Source organism: Nerophis ophidion, linkage group LG28 (genome assembly GCF_033978795.1).
Source record: "Nerophis ophidion isolate RoL-2023_Sa linkage group LG28, RoL_Noph_v1.0, whole genome shotgun sequence".
Lineage (NCBI taxonomy): Eukaryota > Metazoa > Chordata > Actinopteri > Syngnathiformes > Syngnathidae > Nerophis > Nerophis ophidion.
In genome coordinates, this window is record NC_084638.1 from 17965856 (window position 1) to 17982425 (window position 16570).

At 38.7% G+C, this 16570-nt stretch overlaps 2 protein-coding genes, 1 non-coding gene and 1 pseudogene across 3 annotated transcripts in view; all 4 read left to right on the forward strand.

The window, feature by feature from the left end:
- LOC133545477 (oocyte zinc finger protein XlCOF6.1-like) overlaps positions 1–16570 on the forward strand; it is a 97621-nt gene that overhangs the window by 18497 nt on the left and 62554 nt on the right. The gene's annotated exons all lie outside the window — the stretch shown is intronic.
- LOC133545050 (zinc finger protein OZF-like) lies at positions 1446–8602 on the forward strand. The gene is made up of 2 exons (XM_061890354.1): positions 1446–1899; positions 5909–8602. Exons 1-2 carry the CDS (start codon positions 1773–1775, stop codon positions 7168–7170), a joined length of 1389 nt encoding a protein of 462 aa, XP_061746338.1. The 5' UTR covers positions 1446–1772; the 3' UTR covers positions 7171–8602.
- On the forward strand, positions 9510–9582 carry trnak-uuu (transfer RNA lysine (anticodon UUU)). The gene has a single exon. It is a non-coding gene; the product is annotated as a tRNA-Lys (tRNA).
- Positions 11284–11402, forward strand: LOC133545703 (5S ribosomal RNA; annotated as a pseudogene).

The following is a 16570-nucleotide window of genomic DNA, read 5'->3' on the forward strand; positions in this document are numbered from 1 at the left end:
TAATAAACCAATAATATATATTGCGCACACACAATTGCACCCTGCATAGACAAGCAACCAAACAAACACATAATTTCAACACCTATATACACTGTGGTGGCCTCTGCGGTGTTCCACGCCATCATCTGCTGGTGTGTGAGGAGCGTGGCCAGACACAGGAGCAGACCCAACAAAGCAACCAAGAGAGCCGCCCACCAACTCTGGGCCAGTGTCCAGTCTGCATGGATGAGTGAAGATGCGTGCAAGGAGACCGAGGTGTCCGATACCTGCTCATTCAGCCAAGACACAGTGAAGCTTGTCCTTCCCGGCGCTCAGTGCCAGCTCCGCAGCCCTGTCTCTTCATCCGCATCTCCTCCGGTCTCTCCAAATGGACTCTGGGAGACCCAGCAGCTGGTCTTAATGGCCAAAAAGCTCCAGGTATCGGCAGATCCAGAAGTTCACAAAAAAAGCACAGCAGAAGTGAGGAAAGTGCCACCCCTTGTCACACAGTCCCAAAGGTTCCCCAACCAAAAGGCAAAAAACCCCACATGAAAACCAGAGGGAAACAGCAGGAACAGAAAAGGATGACACAAGAGCACAGAGCTCCTGCCACCAGCAGCCACTACAGCGGCTCCATCTTAATGAAATACTTGTATGTTTTAGTAATAAATGTATAAAAAATGAATATCTTACCTCGGATTAAAAGGGAACAAGAATATGAAAATGAACAAGGTGTATCGCCACAATTTCAACCACTTTTACGCTTCTGTCATTGTAATGAATGACGCACGGGGGCGCCACTATCTCCCATCGCATCATTTAATTTTTTAAATGTTGATATATTTTTTAAACGAATCACTTACTGTAACCAAAGAAAAAATAATCATTTTTAGAATTCTGTATAAATAATTATTATAAAATAGTAAAACATCAAGGCTGCTGAACACATCTTTCAGGTTTGAGTGCAGATAGATTTGTTATGTATGTAATGGTTTATGATGACATTGTTATTGAAATACAGATGACACAAAAGAACCATGGTAAGTCCATCCATCCATCCATCCATTTTCTACCGCTTATTCCCTTTCGGGGTCGCGGGGGGCGCTGGCGCCTATCTCAGCTACAATCGGGCAGAAGGCGGGGTACACCCTGGACAAGTCGCCACCTCATCCCAGGGCCAACACAGATAGACAGACAACATTCACACTCACATTCACACACTAGGGCCAATTTAGTGTTGCCAATCAACCTATCCCCAGGTGCATGTCTTTGGAAGTGGGAGGAAGCCGGAGTACCCGGAGGGAACCCACGCATTCACGGGGAGGACATGCAGACTCCACACAGATAGATCCTCAGCCTGGATTTGAACCCAGGACTGCAGGACCTTCGTATTGTGAGGCAGACGCACTAACTCCTCTGCCACCGTGAAGTAAGTGTGGCAAAACAAGTTGGCAGAACTGACGTCGGGTACGCGCATGCGTAGAATGATCGGGTGACAAAGCAAGATGGCGTCTGACGGAGAAGTCCTAAACGCGGGCATTATATTTCTGTATTCTTACATATATGTTGTTTAATAGAGTACACACGGTTAATAATTGTTTGTAGCCGGATACATTAGTCTGAGCGCACTTTGACACTTCTCCTGTTTGATAGCTTCAATTAAGGTAGCTTGCAGCTAGTTTAGCTGGCTAGTTAGCTTAGCTTGTTAGCTGCTAACAAAGAGACGCGGAAGTTATTTAAACATCGCTAAGTAGGGAACTAATGTGAGTGTAAAGTGTTGTGATTGTGTGAAAATGTGCGAAAGAACGACAGCAAAGTACGAGGAGGAACTTTGGACAACAATAGAGGAGAAGGAGCGACAACATCAACTACTGGATGTTTATTATAAGAAACATCATCAAGTTGTGTTACACAGAACAGGTTTGTTTACTTCTTACTCTCACATCTTTACCAAATTTATATTTGATTATTAACTCTATTCTTAAATATATTGTGTATAACAAGTTTGGTTGTCTTGTGAGAATGATGTACATACAGTCGTGATCAAAAGTTTACATACACTTGTAAAGAACATAATGTCATGGCTGCCTTGAGTTTCTAATATGTTCTACAATTATTATTGTTTTGTGATAGAGTGATTGGAGCACATACTTGTTGGTCACAAAAAACATTCATGAAGTTTGGTTCTTTTAGGAATTTATTATGAGTCTACTGAAAATGTGACCAAATCTGCTGGGTCATAAGTATATATACAGCAATGTTATATGCGGTCTATAATATATACAGCACTGACAGTAGGATGGTGTTCCTGGAATTAAAGGCCTCACATTTTATACTCCAAACATATTGCTGGGTATTGTGACCAAACAGCTCAATTTTTGTTTCATCTGACACCACATGGACAAAGATAAGACCTTCTGTAGCATAGGTCGGTGGTTGGATGAAACAAAAAGTGAGCTGTTTGGCCAAAATACCCAGCAATATGTTTGGAGGAGACAAGGCGAGGTATTTAATCCCAGGAACACCATTATCACCATTAAGCATGGTGGTGGTAGTATTATGCTATTGGTCTGTTTTGCAACCAATGGAACTGGTGCTTTTAATGTGACAATGAAAAAGGAAGATTACCTCCAAATTCTTCAGGATAACCTAAAATCCCAAGCCCGGAGGTTAGGTCTTGGGCGCAGTTGGGTGTTCCAACAAGACAATGAGCCCAAACACACGTCAAAAGTGGTAAAGGAATGGCTAAATCAGGCTAGAATTAAGGTTTTAGAATGGCATTTCCAAAGTCCTGACTTAAACATGTGGACAATGCTGAAGAAACAAGTCCATGTCATTTAAACCAGTGTGGGTGGCACTGCGAGCAGGTGTGTAAAGTACTTTGCCCAAGGACACAACGGCAGTGACTAGGATAGAACCTGGAACCATTGAATTGCTGGCACAGCTGCTCTACCAAGCGAGCCAGGGTGGCCTCAGAATGTATTAAATCATATCAAAATCTCGTAAAAATCGTTAATACATCCTAGAAATGTCTCAATAATTCCTTGAACAATATTTTTTATTTAGGAACTTTCTGTTGTAAAGTGTTTCTATCTACACTTCTGTTAAAATTTAATAATCACTTATTTTTCAGTTTTGTTGAAATATAATAAGCACTTCTTTTGTTGTTTGATACTTTAGTTTTGGCTGATACTACAAATTTAGGTATAGATCCAGTACCAAATAGTTACAGGGAATGTATTGGTCATACCAATGTGGATACTGATATTTAAATTGTTCATGATAATTGAATGAGTCAATTTTTGTTCGCAATCATAATCGGACAAAAACACAGGATGGTGGTGTTACAATATCAATTGAATATTTAAATATGGCTCTAAATTAAATTATTTGTTTATGCCCTTAAAGTCTTCCTTATTTCCTGAGTTTGTAAACAATAACAAACTCAACAAAATATATATAATACAACATAGCGGTCAAACCACTGTATCGACCTTATGCTGATATTATGCTTGGTAATATAACTGTCGATTTTTGTGTCGATCGGTCCACATTTGTTTAAATTTTAGAGCTTCAACAGGGTCATTAAAAAGCTTTAAAAGTAGTTAAATGGACTTTGCCTAAATTAAGGCTTTAAACGGTATTAAACACCATTAAATACGATGTCCAAAGGCATTAAAATATTCATGCAATCGTAGGCCGGGACAGATATAAATGAAAATAAAACTTATAACTTAATTCTTGCCGTCATCAATAAGTTGCTATGTCTGTGTGTTTCCTTCTTGGTCTGTGGATTTTATTTATTTATTTTTATTATTATTATTTTTTTTGTCCTGTCCAGCTTCTCAGGCAAATCATAGAGCCTATATCGGCTGTCCAGATTTACTTTACAAAAGAGAAGTGTAGGATACTTCTCTTGTTGCCTTATTTCAATTTTTATATTATCATTTGGTACAGACGGGTCCGAGCAGGAGAGGATAGAAAGAGAAAAAAAGGAAGACAGAGGGGGGAATTGTGTGGATAAGAGGGGGATTAGACAGAGAGACAAAAACAACAACAGCAAACACAACAATTACAACATAAACAACAACAGCAATATAACATCACCAGCACATACGATATGTACAAAAATGATTGTAAACGTGATAGCAAAGGAGCAGTTATAATAATAGCAGTCTATAATAATATAGAAATGCCAATAAGCATTTTTACACTACAACTGGAGCAATAAAAATACCAATAGAAAAAGTGCTATTGATCATGAGCAATACCAATAGTTTACCTCTATTATCAACAATACAGTTGTTCAAATGCAATAATACACACAAATAATAATAACTAGAGATTAAAAAAAAAAAAGAATACTGAAAAATGGAGAGGAAGAGAGAGAGGCAACCTATATTCAGCTTGTAGATTGTTATAGTAACACTGGGTTGAGCTTTGTCAGTGTGCCATGTGTTACCCAGTTTTCCCTAGGGCAACAACGTTAATATATGTTTGATTAAACGTGATTATGTGCATGAGTGCATGTATGTATATGTACAGAATGTGTATATGAATGTTTGTACAGTAAATGTATATGTACAGTATATGTATGTTTGTACAGTAAATGTATATGTACACTATTGTACAGTGAATGTTTATGTACAGTATGTGCATGTTTGTACCGTGAATGTGCGTGTAGATGGACAAACTTGGAGTATGTAGGTATGTACTGTATTTGTGTATGTATGTGGGAGCGTAGGTACCTATGTTTGTATGTATGAATAACGGTGTGTGTGTGTGAGTATATGTGTGTTTGTATGTTCAATATATTTGACTTAAACTGGACAAAGAGGTCTCACTCTGTGCATCGCTCTCAGCACTTGAGCATGTTTATTCTACAGTAGACTTACATGAATATACTGAGCCTCTTGTTAGTCATTAACAAACTTTGTTTTGGCAACTTGCAATTCTCCTCCATAAGTTTTCCTGTGTGCAGTAGTGTTTGCGACACTTGCTTTCATGTTGGAGATGGAACTAGTCATTTTATCACAACACTGAAATACAGGCCCCCATATAGCTGCCCGGAATATGCCTGTTATGATTCTTTAAATTGGGGCCTTTTAGAATCAGCATGTTTTCATCCATTTGTGTAAAGGAGGTGAAATTAGGTCTGAAAACCTTCTGACGAGTTGACTTCATGTCCCTTAGGACTTTTCAAAGTGTAAAATACCATCTGCCATAAATCAATATTCTACTTCGAAAGTAAACTGGATCATTTATTTTGTTTTTATGCATGACTTCCTGTCCCACACGAGCAGGTTTTAGCTCAATTGAACCGCCTTGTTGTGTCGACCACTAATTATAGAAGCCAAGTGGTGGAAACTGACACGTTGACTTGAAAACAAAAAAAACAGAACGAGTCTGTCATCGTGCCGCCGTTCCACATCCAGTGAAAATCCCCGGTTACACTTGCAAACGTTGCTTGGCGAGATAAACGAAGAAACTATACTTCGGGTTCAAGGCACGAAGCAAAAGGAAATACACTTTCAAGCCACAGCACCCGCAGTGACAAACTCGACCACAAGTTGGCCTCATAGCAGAGACAACAATACAGACTACAAATTTACACTGTAAACAACCTAATCTTTTTTCCAAGTTTATACATCAGTAGCTGACATTAAAATCACAGGGGGCGATGGAGCCTATCCCAGCTGCAATCAGGTGGAAGGGTATTTATTACAATATGGATCATAGGCCATATTGCCCACCCCTCGTAAAAAGTTGTCTTCTTTTCCTGTGAATAATGTAAAGAGGAGTGTTTTGTTTTCAGGTCAATTCATATAATAACTTGTTATTTTAAGTACATCCAAACATACTGAATGCCTCATGTGACTGGGTAAATCTGGACATTTCTCAATCATGTTTGTTATTTTGTGTCCTGCAGACATCTGTGGAGAACAACTTCTGCCTGAAAAACAGGAATGTAGCTTCAGGATGGTGAAGGAGGATCCATCAAAGAGGAAGATGAGGTGCCACGGACCCTCTGGCGTCTCTTTTTCCTCTTTGACACGGACCCTTCCCTGTAGAAAGGAAGAGGAGGACTTACTGAGCACCCACATTAAAAAGGAAGAGGAGGAACACAGCATCAGTCAGGAAGGAGATCATCTTGAAGGAATGGTGGTGTTCCCAGTGACTGGTGTCCCTGTGAAGAGTGAAGATGATGAGGCCAAAGGTGAAGGTGAGGAGAGGGGAGTGGTGGAGCCTCCAAGCAGCAGCTCAACACAACACATGACAACAGAAGCTGATGGAGACCACTGTGGAGAATCACAAGCAGACAAGCTCTTAGCTCCACTATCAGATAGTGAGGACACAACGTCACACTCTCCTGACACTGATGATGAAGACTCTAAAGATGATAAGACATGTCACACTGACAACACTCACTTCAAATGTTCTCACTGTGACAAAACATTTAAATACCATTGTCGTCTGAAAGCACACATGAGAACACACACCGGAGAAAAATGTTTTATCTGTTCAATATGTAGTAAAGGTTTTGTAGAAAGTCGCTATTTGAAACTGCATATGAGAACACACACTGGAGAAAAACCGTTTTCCTGCTCAGAATGTGGTAAATGTTATACTAACAGTCAGAATTTAAAAGTACACATGAGAACACACACAGGAGAAAAACCTTTTTCTTGTTCATTCTGTGGTAAAGGTTTTACAAAAAAAAATGTTTTAAACCAACACATGCCAATACACACTGGAAAAAAACATTTTACCTGTTTGATATGTGGTAAAAGTTTTGCACACAGTCAGAGTTTGAAAAAACACACAATGTTACACACTGGTGAAAAACCTTTTATCTGTTCAATCTGTGGCTCATCTTTTCCAAGGAAGGAATCTATGAAAGTGCACATGAGAACACACACTGGTGAAAAACCTTTTTCCTGTTCAGTATGTGGTAAAGCTTTTGCAGAAAGTCAAAATTTAAAAACGCACACAAGAACACACACTGGTGAAAAATCCCATACATGTTCAATCTGCAACAGAAGCTTTTGTCAACGATCAACACTTGTAGTACACATGAGAAGACACCCAGGAGAGAAAGTGTTGAGTTGCAGTGTGTGTGGTGAAAGATTCTCTTATAAGTACCAGTGTAAGAAACACAAGTGTGCTGTTGAGAACAGCAGCAGCAAATGAAACTGCAGGATTTGAAATAAATTGTCAACATTTTAATTTTGACTTTCTAACAACATGAGCACATATAACATGTGTGACATTGTTGTTTGTGTAACAATCTTTTTAACATGCTTCTATATTTATAGATTGGATATTTTATATAAGTGCTTCTTTCAATCAAGTACATACATTAATATGTAACATTGTGTACTGTTATTAAAAATTGAATAGAACAATTTGGATGAAACGGTGAGACTAAACAGTACAAGACATATTTTACAAACAATAAAAACATTTATGTGTATATATATATATATATATATATATATATATATATATATATATATATATATATATGTATACATACATATACATATTTTTATTTCTAATTGTTAATAATCCCCACAGATTTTTGGGAGTATTAAAAGATGATAAAATGAGCTGGAAATCTCATATACAAAATATACAACATACGGTGGCAAAAACCATTTCAATAATGAATAAAGCAAAATATGTGCTGTGCCAAAAATCACTTCATATTCTCTCCTGCTCATTAGTGTTACCATACCTGAGTTATTGTGCAGAAATATGGGAAATAACTACAAATGTGCACTACACTCGTTTACCGTGTTACAAAAAAGATCAATTAAACTGATACATAATGTTGGATATAGAGAACATACAAACCCTTTATTTATTGACTCAAAAATATTAAAGTTCGATGATTTGGTAAAATTGCAAACAGCTAAAATGATGTACAAAGCAAACTATAACTTGCTACCAAAGAATGCACAACAATTCTTACCAATTAAAGAGGAGAAATGTAACCTTAAGGGGAAAATCTAATTTAAAACATTTGTATGCATGTACAACACTTAGAACCTTTAGCATATCAGTATGTGGAATTAAATTATGGAATGCATTAAGTAATGAAGTTGAACATTGTACTGATATGATCCAGTTTAAGAGGTTGTTCAAATTAATAGTGCTTACAAAGTACAAGGAAGAAGAATTATGAGAAACACTTTCAACCTTATTGGAAATAAGATATTCTTCATCTCAGTATACTAATACTGACTGAATTAATTACTTAATTAGTACAAAGCTTTTGTATTACTCATTCACAGAAGTCATTTTACTATAAAAAAAAAAGGTCTGTAAATGAATGTATATATTTGTAAACGCTCTGACATGGGAATGGATTCGTACTCCTTTTTGGACATGATGTAATGTGAAATGATATGAAATTGTCTGATGTATTATGTTGTAAGTATGTTCATGTTTGAAATTAACTAAAGAAAGAAAGACAAGAAACAAAGTATTGATCGATCGACTGAGCTTATAATGCATCTTTACCAAGAGATAAAGTAACAGCACAAAGCACACATCAGTCATATTAAATTATGCATCAAGGCCAATACTGTAATGACATAAAATGGATATTTTTAGTTTTGCCAGAGTACCTGGTTGGTTTCACATCTTGTTCAACCACTTACCAGAAGGAACAAGACAACTCTTTTTTTCAAAAATCATGATCAAACAAATACGAAGCCCCAACAATATTTACTTTAACAAGAGGAAGGCGTGTTCAGGCAAGATTTGTATTGTTTCACCTTTTTCCTCACCCACTTTATTCTGATTGAATGCCCCGAGTATAACAACAGATACAACTTCCAGCTATCTATTCACAATAATAACGAGACAAAAAATTAATGTTCCTGTTAGTAGATATTTATTTTAAATGCAAAAAACACTCCAGAAGAAATGGCGCGGAATTTTGCTTCAGTTAGAGTAAAGAAATACAACGAGCTAGCCAGGAGTTGAACCTAAAATCTTCTGATCCATAGTCAGACGCGTTATCCATTGCGCCACTAGTCCTATGTAGATTTGCTGTAGTACAGCTTGTATATTGTACACATCTTACGCCAAAGGAACACACAGTTTACATTAGGCTTACTACCAAAACAGGGCTGTACTGACTGCTTATGTTGGACTTTAAAATCTAGTGACCTTCTATTTGTTGCAGCCTGGGCCTTCACCAGCTCTACCTGTTGCAGCTAACCTCCACTAAAAATTGAAGCAAAATGCTTCTGGCAAAATTCTGGGGAGCATCTAAGTTAAATCCAGCTCAGAGTTGGCAACTTCGGGAGAGGAGCTTCTTTTTTGGTCAAATCTTTCCTTGTTGATGACGATGTAAAACTGGTCTAACTGTTAAAAATGCGATTTGGATTCAAGCAATTGTGGAGCTTGAGCTTTGACAGTTCCCAACTTCTCACTGAACATGCTGACTAATTCACCTCCACCTGAGATTGCCAATATGGCTGTTATCTCAGATGTTGGGCAGATCAGCATTGAGAAGGTCCTGGGTAGCTCAGTCAGCAGAGCATCAGACTTTTAATCTGAGGGCCCAGGGTTCAAGTCCCTGTCCAGGTGCCTGATGCTAACCTCCATACACTTCTCGAACTACATACCTTTACCCAACTACAGCAGTAGCAAAATAATGTGAGAATGAGGGAGGGATGGCTTTTGGGTTGGTGCACTAATTGGAAGTGTATCTTGTGTTGATTTAATAAAAAAAAAAAAAAAAAAGGATAACGGGTATTGCTTCGTGCTGAATTTGAACCAGCGACCTATGGAATTCAGCAAGAGCATCTACAGTCCGCCATTATACCAGCTGAGCTATCGAAAGGTGGAGTTACCTGATACTAACTCAGATTTTTGAGTTCCTTTAATATCATCAATCAATCAATCAATCAATCAATCAATCAAAGTTTACTTATATAGCCCTAAATCAGAAGTGTCTCAAGGGGCTGCACAAGCCACAACGACATCCTCAGCTCAGATCCCACATCAGGGCAAGAAAAAACTCAACCCAGTGGGATGACAATGAGAAACCTTGGAGGGGACCGCAGATGTAATTTAAAAATATACCAAAATGAGGCCAAGTCATTGAAGAATGTTTTACTACCATGATTGTTAGGAATATTGCATACAATTAAACTCAATTTAACCTACCTGAAACCCTTTGAAACCATCTTGTTGGAATACCCTGTTGTGTACCTTGTTCAGCCATTTCGCTATTAATTGGACTTTAACAAAAGTAGCTGACTATTAACTTGTGTCCCCAAGGCATTTGGCTCGAACATGTGGGGAGCATCCAAGTTAAATCCAGCTCAGAGTTGGCAACTTCGGGAGAGTGGCTTCTTTTTTGGTCCTAACCTTCTGACTTGATGACAAAGTAAAAGTGGCTTATTGTCAAAAAATAGGTTTGTGTTCAAGCAATTGGTGAGTTGAGCTTTGACAGTTCCCAGCTTGTCACTGAACATCCAAACTAATTCATGTTCATCTGAGGTTGCCAATATGACTGTTCTCTTAGATGTTGGGCAAATCAGGTTTGAAGAGAGGCTGGGTTGCTCAGACAGCAGAGCATCACACTTTTAATCTGAGGGTCCAGGGTTCAAGTCCTTATTCAGGCAGCTGATGCTAGCCTCTTTACATTTCTGAAAAGACTTCACTGAGCAGTCCTGTAACCTGTATTTAATTTGAGTAGTTTTCAAAAGCCTGTTTGTATCTGTCTTTTTCATTATCAATTGTTAAAGATGTATATGTACACAGAAAAGTTCTAAATGGCTGAGGGCGTAAGCCAAAGAAAGACGGGATACCAACATTGTCTAATTGTCGCCCGCAGGTTGGAAGAAAATAAATAAAGCTGAGAACAGTGGAAAAAGTCTCATCATTGTGCCGACCCAGAACAGTTACATAAGCTTTTGGCGATGCTCCCAGCATTAGGTGCCCTTTCCCCCTTTTGCTTTTGTCACAAAGGCTATAGATACTTTCATACTTGTCAATACAGCTACATATTGCTCGTCCAAACATAACGCTGCTCTCCACCCAAAACATGTTTTTTTAGTTTTGAATTGGTTTGGGATTGATAGCAAGATTTGCAGTATGGCCAACAGTGACATATGTGACTCAACGCACTTCAGTGCTAACAGTGGAGCAAATGTCCAAAGAGTTAGACAGGCTGAGAAAAAGAGCACTGATTATTGTATCACACACGCCTTGCTCATTGCAGAAAGGTCCTGTCAACCAGCTTGTCACATTTAAAATTCTGAGTTTGAGAAAGACTTCTTGGTTTACGGCCATACTACCCTGAGCAAGCCTGATCTCATCAGAACTCGGAAGCTAGGCTTGGTCGGCCCTGGTTAGTACTTGAATGGGAAACTGCCTAAGAATACCAGGTGCTGTAAGCTTTTGGCGACACCTTTCCCCCTTTTGCTTTTGTCACAACGGCTATAGGTACTTGCCATACTTGTCAGTACAGCTACATATTGCTCGTCCAAAGAAAAAATTGCTCTCCACCCAAACATGTTTGTTTAGGAAAGATACAAGTGCATTACCAGATCAGAAATGGCAGTGGCAGGAATGTAACTTACAACTTTTAAAAGACTGGACCCTAATTCCAGCACCGTACACCACTTGGCCACACAACCTTTGCATACCTATTTTAAAGGATCAATTTATCGCCGATATGAGACGGCATTCCTCAAAATTAGGATGCAAAACAAAATTTCAAAAAGGACAATTTTTTTTATTAGAGTCAGTGACTCAAATCCATTATTACGGATTAATTTGAAACCAAGAATATATGTAAAAAATTAGAAGGGATTTGAACCTTTTCTTACTGACAAATTTGTGAGCATTTAATGTTTTTAAGTCCACAGTGTCGGTACCTCTACTGTTGGAAGTCCAGTTCTGCGGAAGAAACAAACGCCTCTACTTTGGGGTGCATTAGTACTATTTGACAAGGACAAATTATTTTTGTTTCAGAAAACAGACTAGTTTCTCACCAGGAAAACATCCATCCATCCATTTCTACCGCTTTTCCCTAAGCGATGGTATTTTAATCTACACCTCCATAAAGCTAGGATGCATATAAAGTTAGCAGAGTGGCACAGTAGAAGCGAGCTGGGCCCATAACCGAAAGAAAGATGGATTGAAGTTATTTTCTGTTATTTAAAGTTTTTTTATGTGAAAGGTATCCGCCCGGTTCCACTTACACTCTTTGTTTTCATGTCATGATAAGAACACCCATTGTGCTGACTTCCACGTTGAAGGACAGTTTTCCTGTTGCCTCTTTTGAAAATGTCAGTGCTATAGATTTGCATCCAATGAGCAGGGAGCTGACAACTCACCCAGACACTTGCCTCCACTGAGCATAAACATGAGAATTGTGGAAATTAATTATAAATTAACTGTTCCCAGACAGGTTAGAAGGTGGTTCCCTGACCGGGAATTGAACCCAGGACGTGACAGTGATCGCGCCGAATCCTAGCCAATAGACCACCAGGGAGCTGACAACTTAGCCAGACACTTGCCTTCTGCCTGTGTTCTTGACAGATGCACGAAGCACCTTTACCATGTCAGTTGTACAAAGTCAGAAATGTGTTTTGCAAAGGTCTTAGAGGGGGAACTTTTGTGTCTTCGGAAACTGCTGCAGGAATATGGACTTGGACGTGGAAAAAGTATACAACTCTAACAAGAACGAACAGACGTTCCTTTCACATGTTTTCTATTTACTCCTGTTACAATATGACTGTTACGTTGATACTCCATCATATTGATACATGTCGCAGGGGGGAACGTTTAGAGTGAGACACTGGGTACAGGAAGTAAGCGGGCTAGTGTAAGTGAGTAACCTGGAATTGTACCTGCACTGAAGTTGACAATAAAGTAGAAGTGAGCTACTCTACTGCTCTAACCGTCCACTCTTTAAGGTTGGGAATATAACGGACTAGAGTGAAACATGGTGGCAACGGTTGTTCAACTTTGAGACCGCCACAAACTTGGAGAGGTGCCGCTAACCGCTAAAGCAGGGGTCACCAAAGTGGTGCCCGTAAGGACCAGACGAGTAGCCCGCTGGCCTGTTGTAAAAATAGCTCAAATAGCAGCACTTACCAGTGAGCTGCCTCTATTTTTTAAAATTGTATTTAAAGCTGGTCTCGCTTTGCTCGACATTTTTAATTCTAAGAGAGACAAAACTCAAATAGAATTTGAAAATCCAAGAAAATATTTTAAAGACTTGGTCTTCACTTGTTTAAATAAATTCATTTTTTATTTACTGTGCTTATAACTTTGAGAAAGACAATTTTAGAGAAAAAATACGACCTTTAAAATGATTTTAGGATTTTTAAACACATACCTTTTTGGCTTGTAAATTCCTTCCTCTTCTTTCCTGACAATTTAAATCAATGTTCAAGTATTTTTTTTTTTTTGTAAAGAATAATAAACACATTTTAATTTCATTTTTCATTTTAGCTTTTGTTTTTTCGACGAAGAATATTTGTGAAATATTTTTTCAAACTTATTATGATTAAAATTCAAAAAAAATATCCTGGCAAATCTAGAAAATCTGTAGAATCAAATGTATATCTTATTTCAAAGTCTTTTGAATTTCTTTTGAAATTTTTGTTCTGGAAAATCTAGAAGAAAAAATGATTCGTCTTTGTTAGAAATATAGTATGGTCCAATTTGTTATATATTATAACAAAGTGCAAATCGGATTTTAACCTATTTAAAACGTCATCAAAATTCTAAAATTAATCTTAATCAGGAAAAATTACAAATGATGTTCGATAAATTGTTTTTTTATTTTTTTCAAAAAGATTTGAATTAGCTAGTTCTTCTATTAATTTTTTTCAGATGAATTTTGAATTTTAAAGAGTCGAAATTGAAGATAAGTTATGTTTCAAAATTTCATTTAAATTTTTTTTGTGTTTTCTCCTCTTTTAAACCGTTCAATTAAGTGTTTTTTTCATCATGTATTGTGTACAAAAAAACCTTCCGTAAAAGGAAAAAAATGTACGACAGAATGACGGACAGAAATACCCATTTTTTTATAGATATATATTTATTTATTAAAGGTAAATTGAGCAAATATGCTATTTCTGGCTATTTATTTAAGTGTGTATCGAACTGGTACCCCTTTGCATTAATCAGTACCCAAGAAGTAGCTCTTGGTTTCAAAAAGGTTGGTGACCTCTGCGCTAAAGGCTAACAGCTAGCCGGACCTGAGCTGACAGAAACCGCGGCATCGAGTGACGTGAGGGAAATGAAAATGGAGCAACTGAGACCTCCGCCGATACTTCGTTTGGACTCTGCTAACTTGGCGAAGTCGTGGAAATGTTGGAAAGAGGAGTTTACTCTTTACATAGAACTGACGATGCCAGAAGCAGAGGAGGTTATGAAGGTGAAACTTTTCTACTACCTAATCGGCGGAAGTAGAAGGGAGCTGCTGAACATGCTAGAGGGCAGCAGTGGATCGGCGAGGAGGAGTGTGAGCTCGATGATGTAGCTGTCTGAATGACATTGTTACCCTAAACTGAACGTGACAGTAGGAAGGTACAGATGTTTTGTGCGCAATCAAGGATTGGAAGAAAATATTGACAAGTATGTCACAGATTTGAAAGTTTTGGCAAATAAGTGCATTTTTGGAGGTATAAAGGACTCTCTAATAAGAGACAGAATTGTTTGTGACTCACACAGCTCTGCAAAGACAGAGAGAGGCTGTTGAAGGAGGAAAACTTAACCCTGGAAAAGTTTCTGCAAATATGCAGAGCGGCAGAGCTGTCAAAAGAAAACAGCAGAACTCTGTAAGGACAGACGGTGGAAGTGCAGAGAGTGCCGCAACATAAAGATACGATCAGTTGCAATTTTTGTGGTAAAACATGCAAGGAACAAGAAGTTGTGTCCAGCTTTTGGTAAGACATGCAAAACATGTGGCAAAGACAACCATTTTGCCACCAAATGTAGGTCACATGTTGAACAAAATAGAAGACGGAGAGCTCTGCATGCTGTAACAGAGGAAACTGATGCATATGAGGACGTCGCCACGATTACAGAAGCATGTAAAAACCAGGAAATGGTGAACCATTTGCAGGAGAACAAAGCTCAGAGTCAGCAACTTCTCGCAGGTATGTTGCTGAACCAAAAAAGGGTTGACTTCCAAATAGACTGTGGTGCCACCTGTAGTGTTATACCTATTCAACTGCTGAGCCCAAACACACAGTTGGAGCCAACAGAAAAAGTGTTGTTGATGTACAACAAGAGCAAACTGTGGCCACTGGGTAAGTGTAAGGTAAAAATCACAAATCCTCGCAACAATAAATTGTACAGATTGAAGTTAAAAGTGGTGGACCAGAAGGATAAGCTTCCCTTGATTTGCAGGAATGCCTGTGAAGCCATGAAGCTGATTAAAGTACATTACGATAACATTATGGCGAAGGACAGTATTGTTAAAGGACATTGTGCTGTCGAGGACAATGTCAAAAGAAGCATGACACTGGACAACATCAACGTGGAATAAGAGGATGTTGTCAGTGGTGTCGGATGCCTGGAAGGGGAGTACCACATAGAACTGGACAGAAGTGTATCCCCAGTGAAACTGCCTAAACGCAGAGTGCCAGTAGCTCTGCTGACACCACTAAAAAGGAACTAGCAGAACTACAAAAGAAATAAAGTATTGCACCAGTAGAATGTAGCACTGACTGGATAAGCAGCATGGTGACGGTGACAAAACCAAATGGAAGACCAAGGATTTGCATTGATCCTAAACATCTGAACAAGGCGCTGAAAATAAGCCATTTTCCTCTTCCTACCATTGATGACATACTTCCGGAGCTTTCGAAAGCAAAGGTGTTCACAGTGTGCGATGTCAAGCATGGCTTTTGGCACGTGAAGCTGAGCGAAGAATCCTGCTACATCACAACCTTTGCGACCCCATTTGGCCGGTTCCGTTGGCTTAAAATGGCGATGGGAATCAGTCCAGCTCCTGAAGTTTTTCAAAGAAAACTCATACAGGCGCTTGAGGGCCTGCCTGGTACATATGTTATTGCTGATTATGTGCTTATTTGGACTGGACTCTTGCGACTGTGTTGGATCCATTATGGATTGAACTTTCACAGTATCATGTTAGACCCGCTCGACATCCATTGCTTTCCTCCTCTCCAAGGTTCTCATAGTGATCATTGTCACCGACGTCCCACTGGGTGTGAGTTTTCCTTGCCCTTATGTGGGCCTACCGAGGATGTCGTAGTGGTTTGTGCAGCCCTTTGAGACACTAGTGATTTAGGGCTATATAAGTAAACATTGATTGATTGATTGATTGATTATTACTGGGGAAGGTGAGACAAAGGAAGAAGCAGAAAGAAATCATGATGCAAACTTGAGGTGTTTCCTGACAAGATACAGGGAGAAAAACCTTAGACTAAATGCAGACAAGTTTAAACTGAGGCAACAGTCTGTGCCCTACGTTGGTCATCTGCTGACAGCAGATTAGAGATGCGCGGATAGGCAATTATATAATCCGCAACCGCATCACTAAAGTTGTCATCCACCCGCCACCCACCGGAACCAACATTTC

Excerpts from the sequence above, each read along its gene's own strand:
- LOC133545050 (XM_061890354.1), top strand. The coding sequence starts at position 1,773 with ATGTGCGAAAGAACGACAGCAAAGTACGAGGAGGAACTTTGGACAACA. Across the intron at positions 1,900-5,908 it reads AGTTGTGTTACACAGAACAG|ACATCTGTGGAGAACAACTT; the intron begins GTTTGTTTACTT and ends TGTGTCCTGCAG.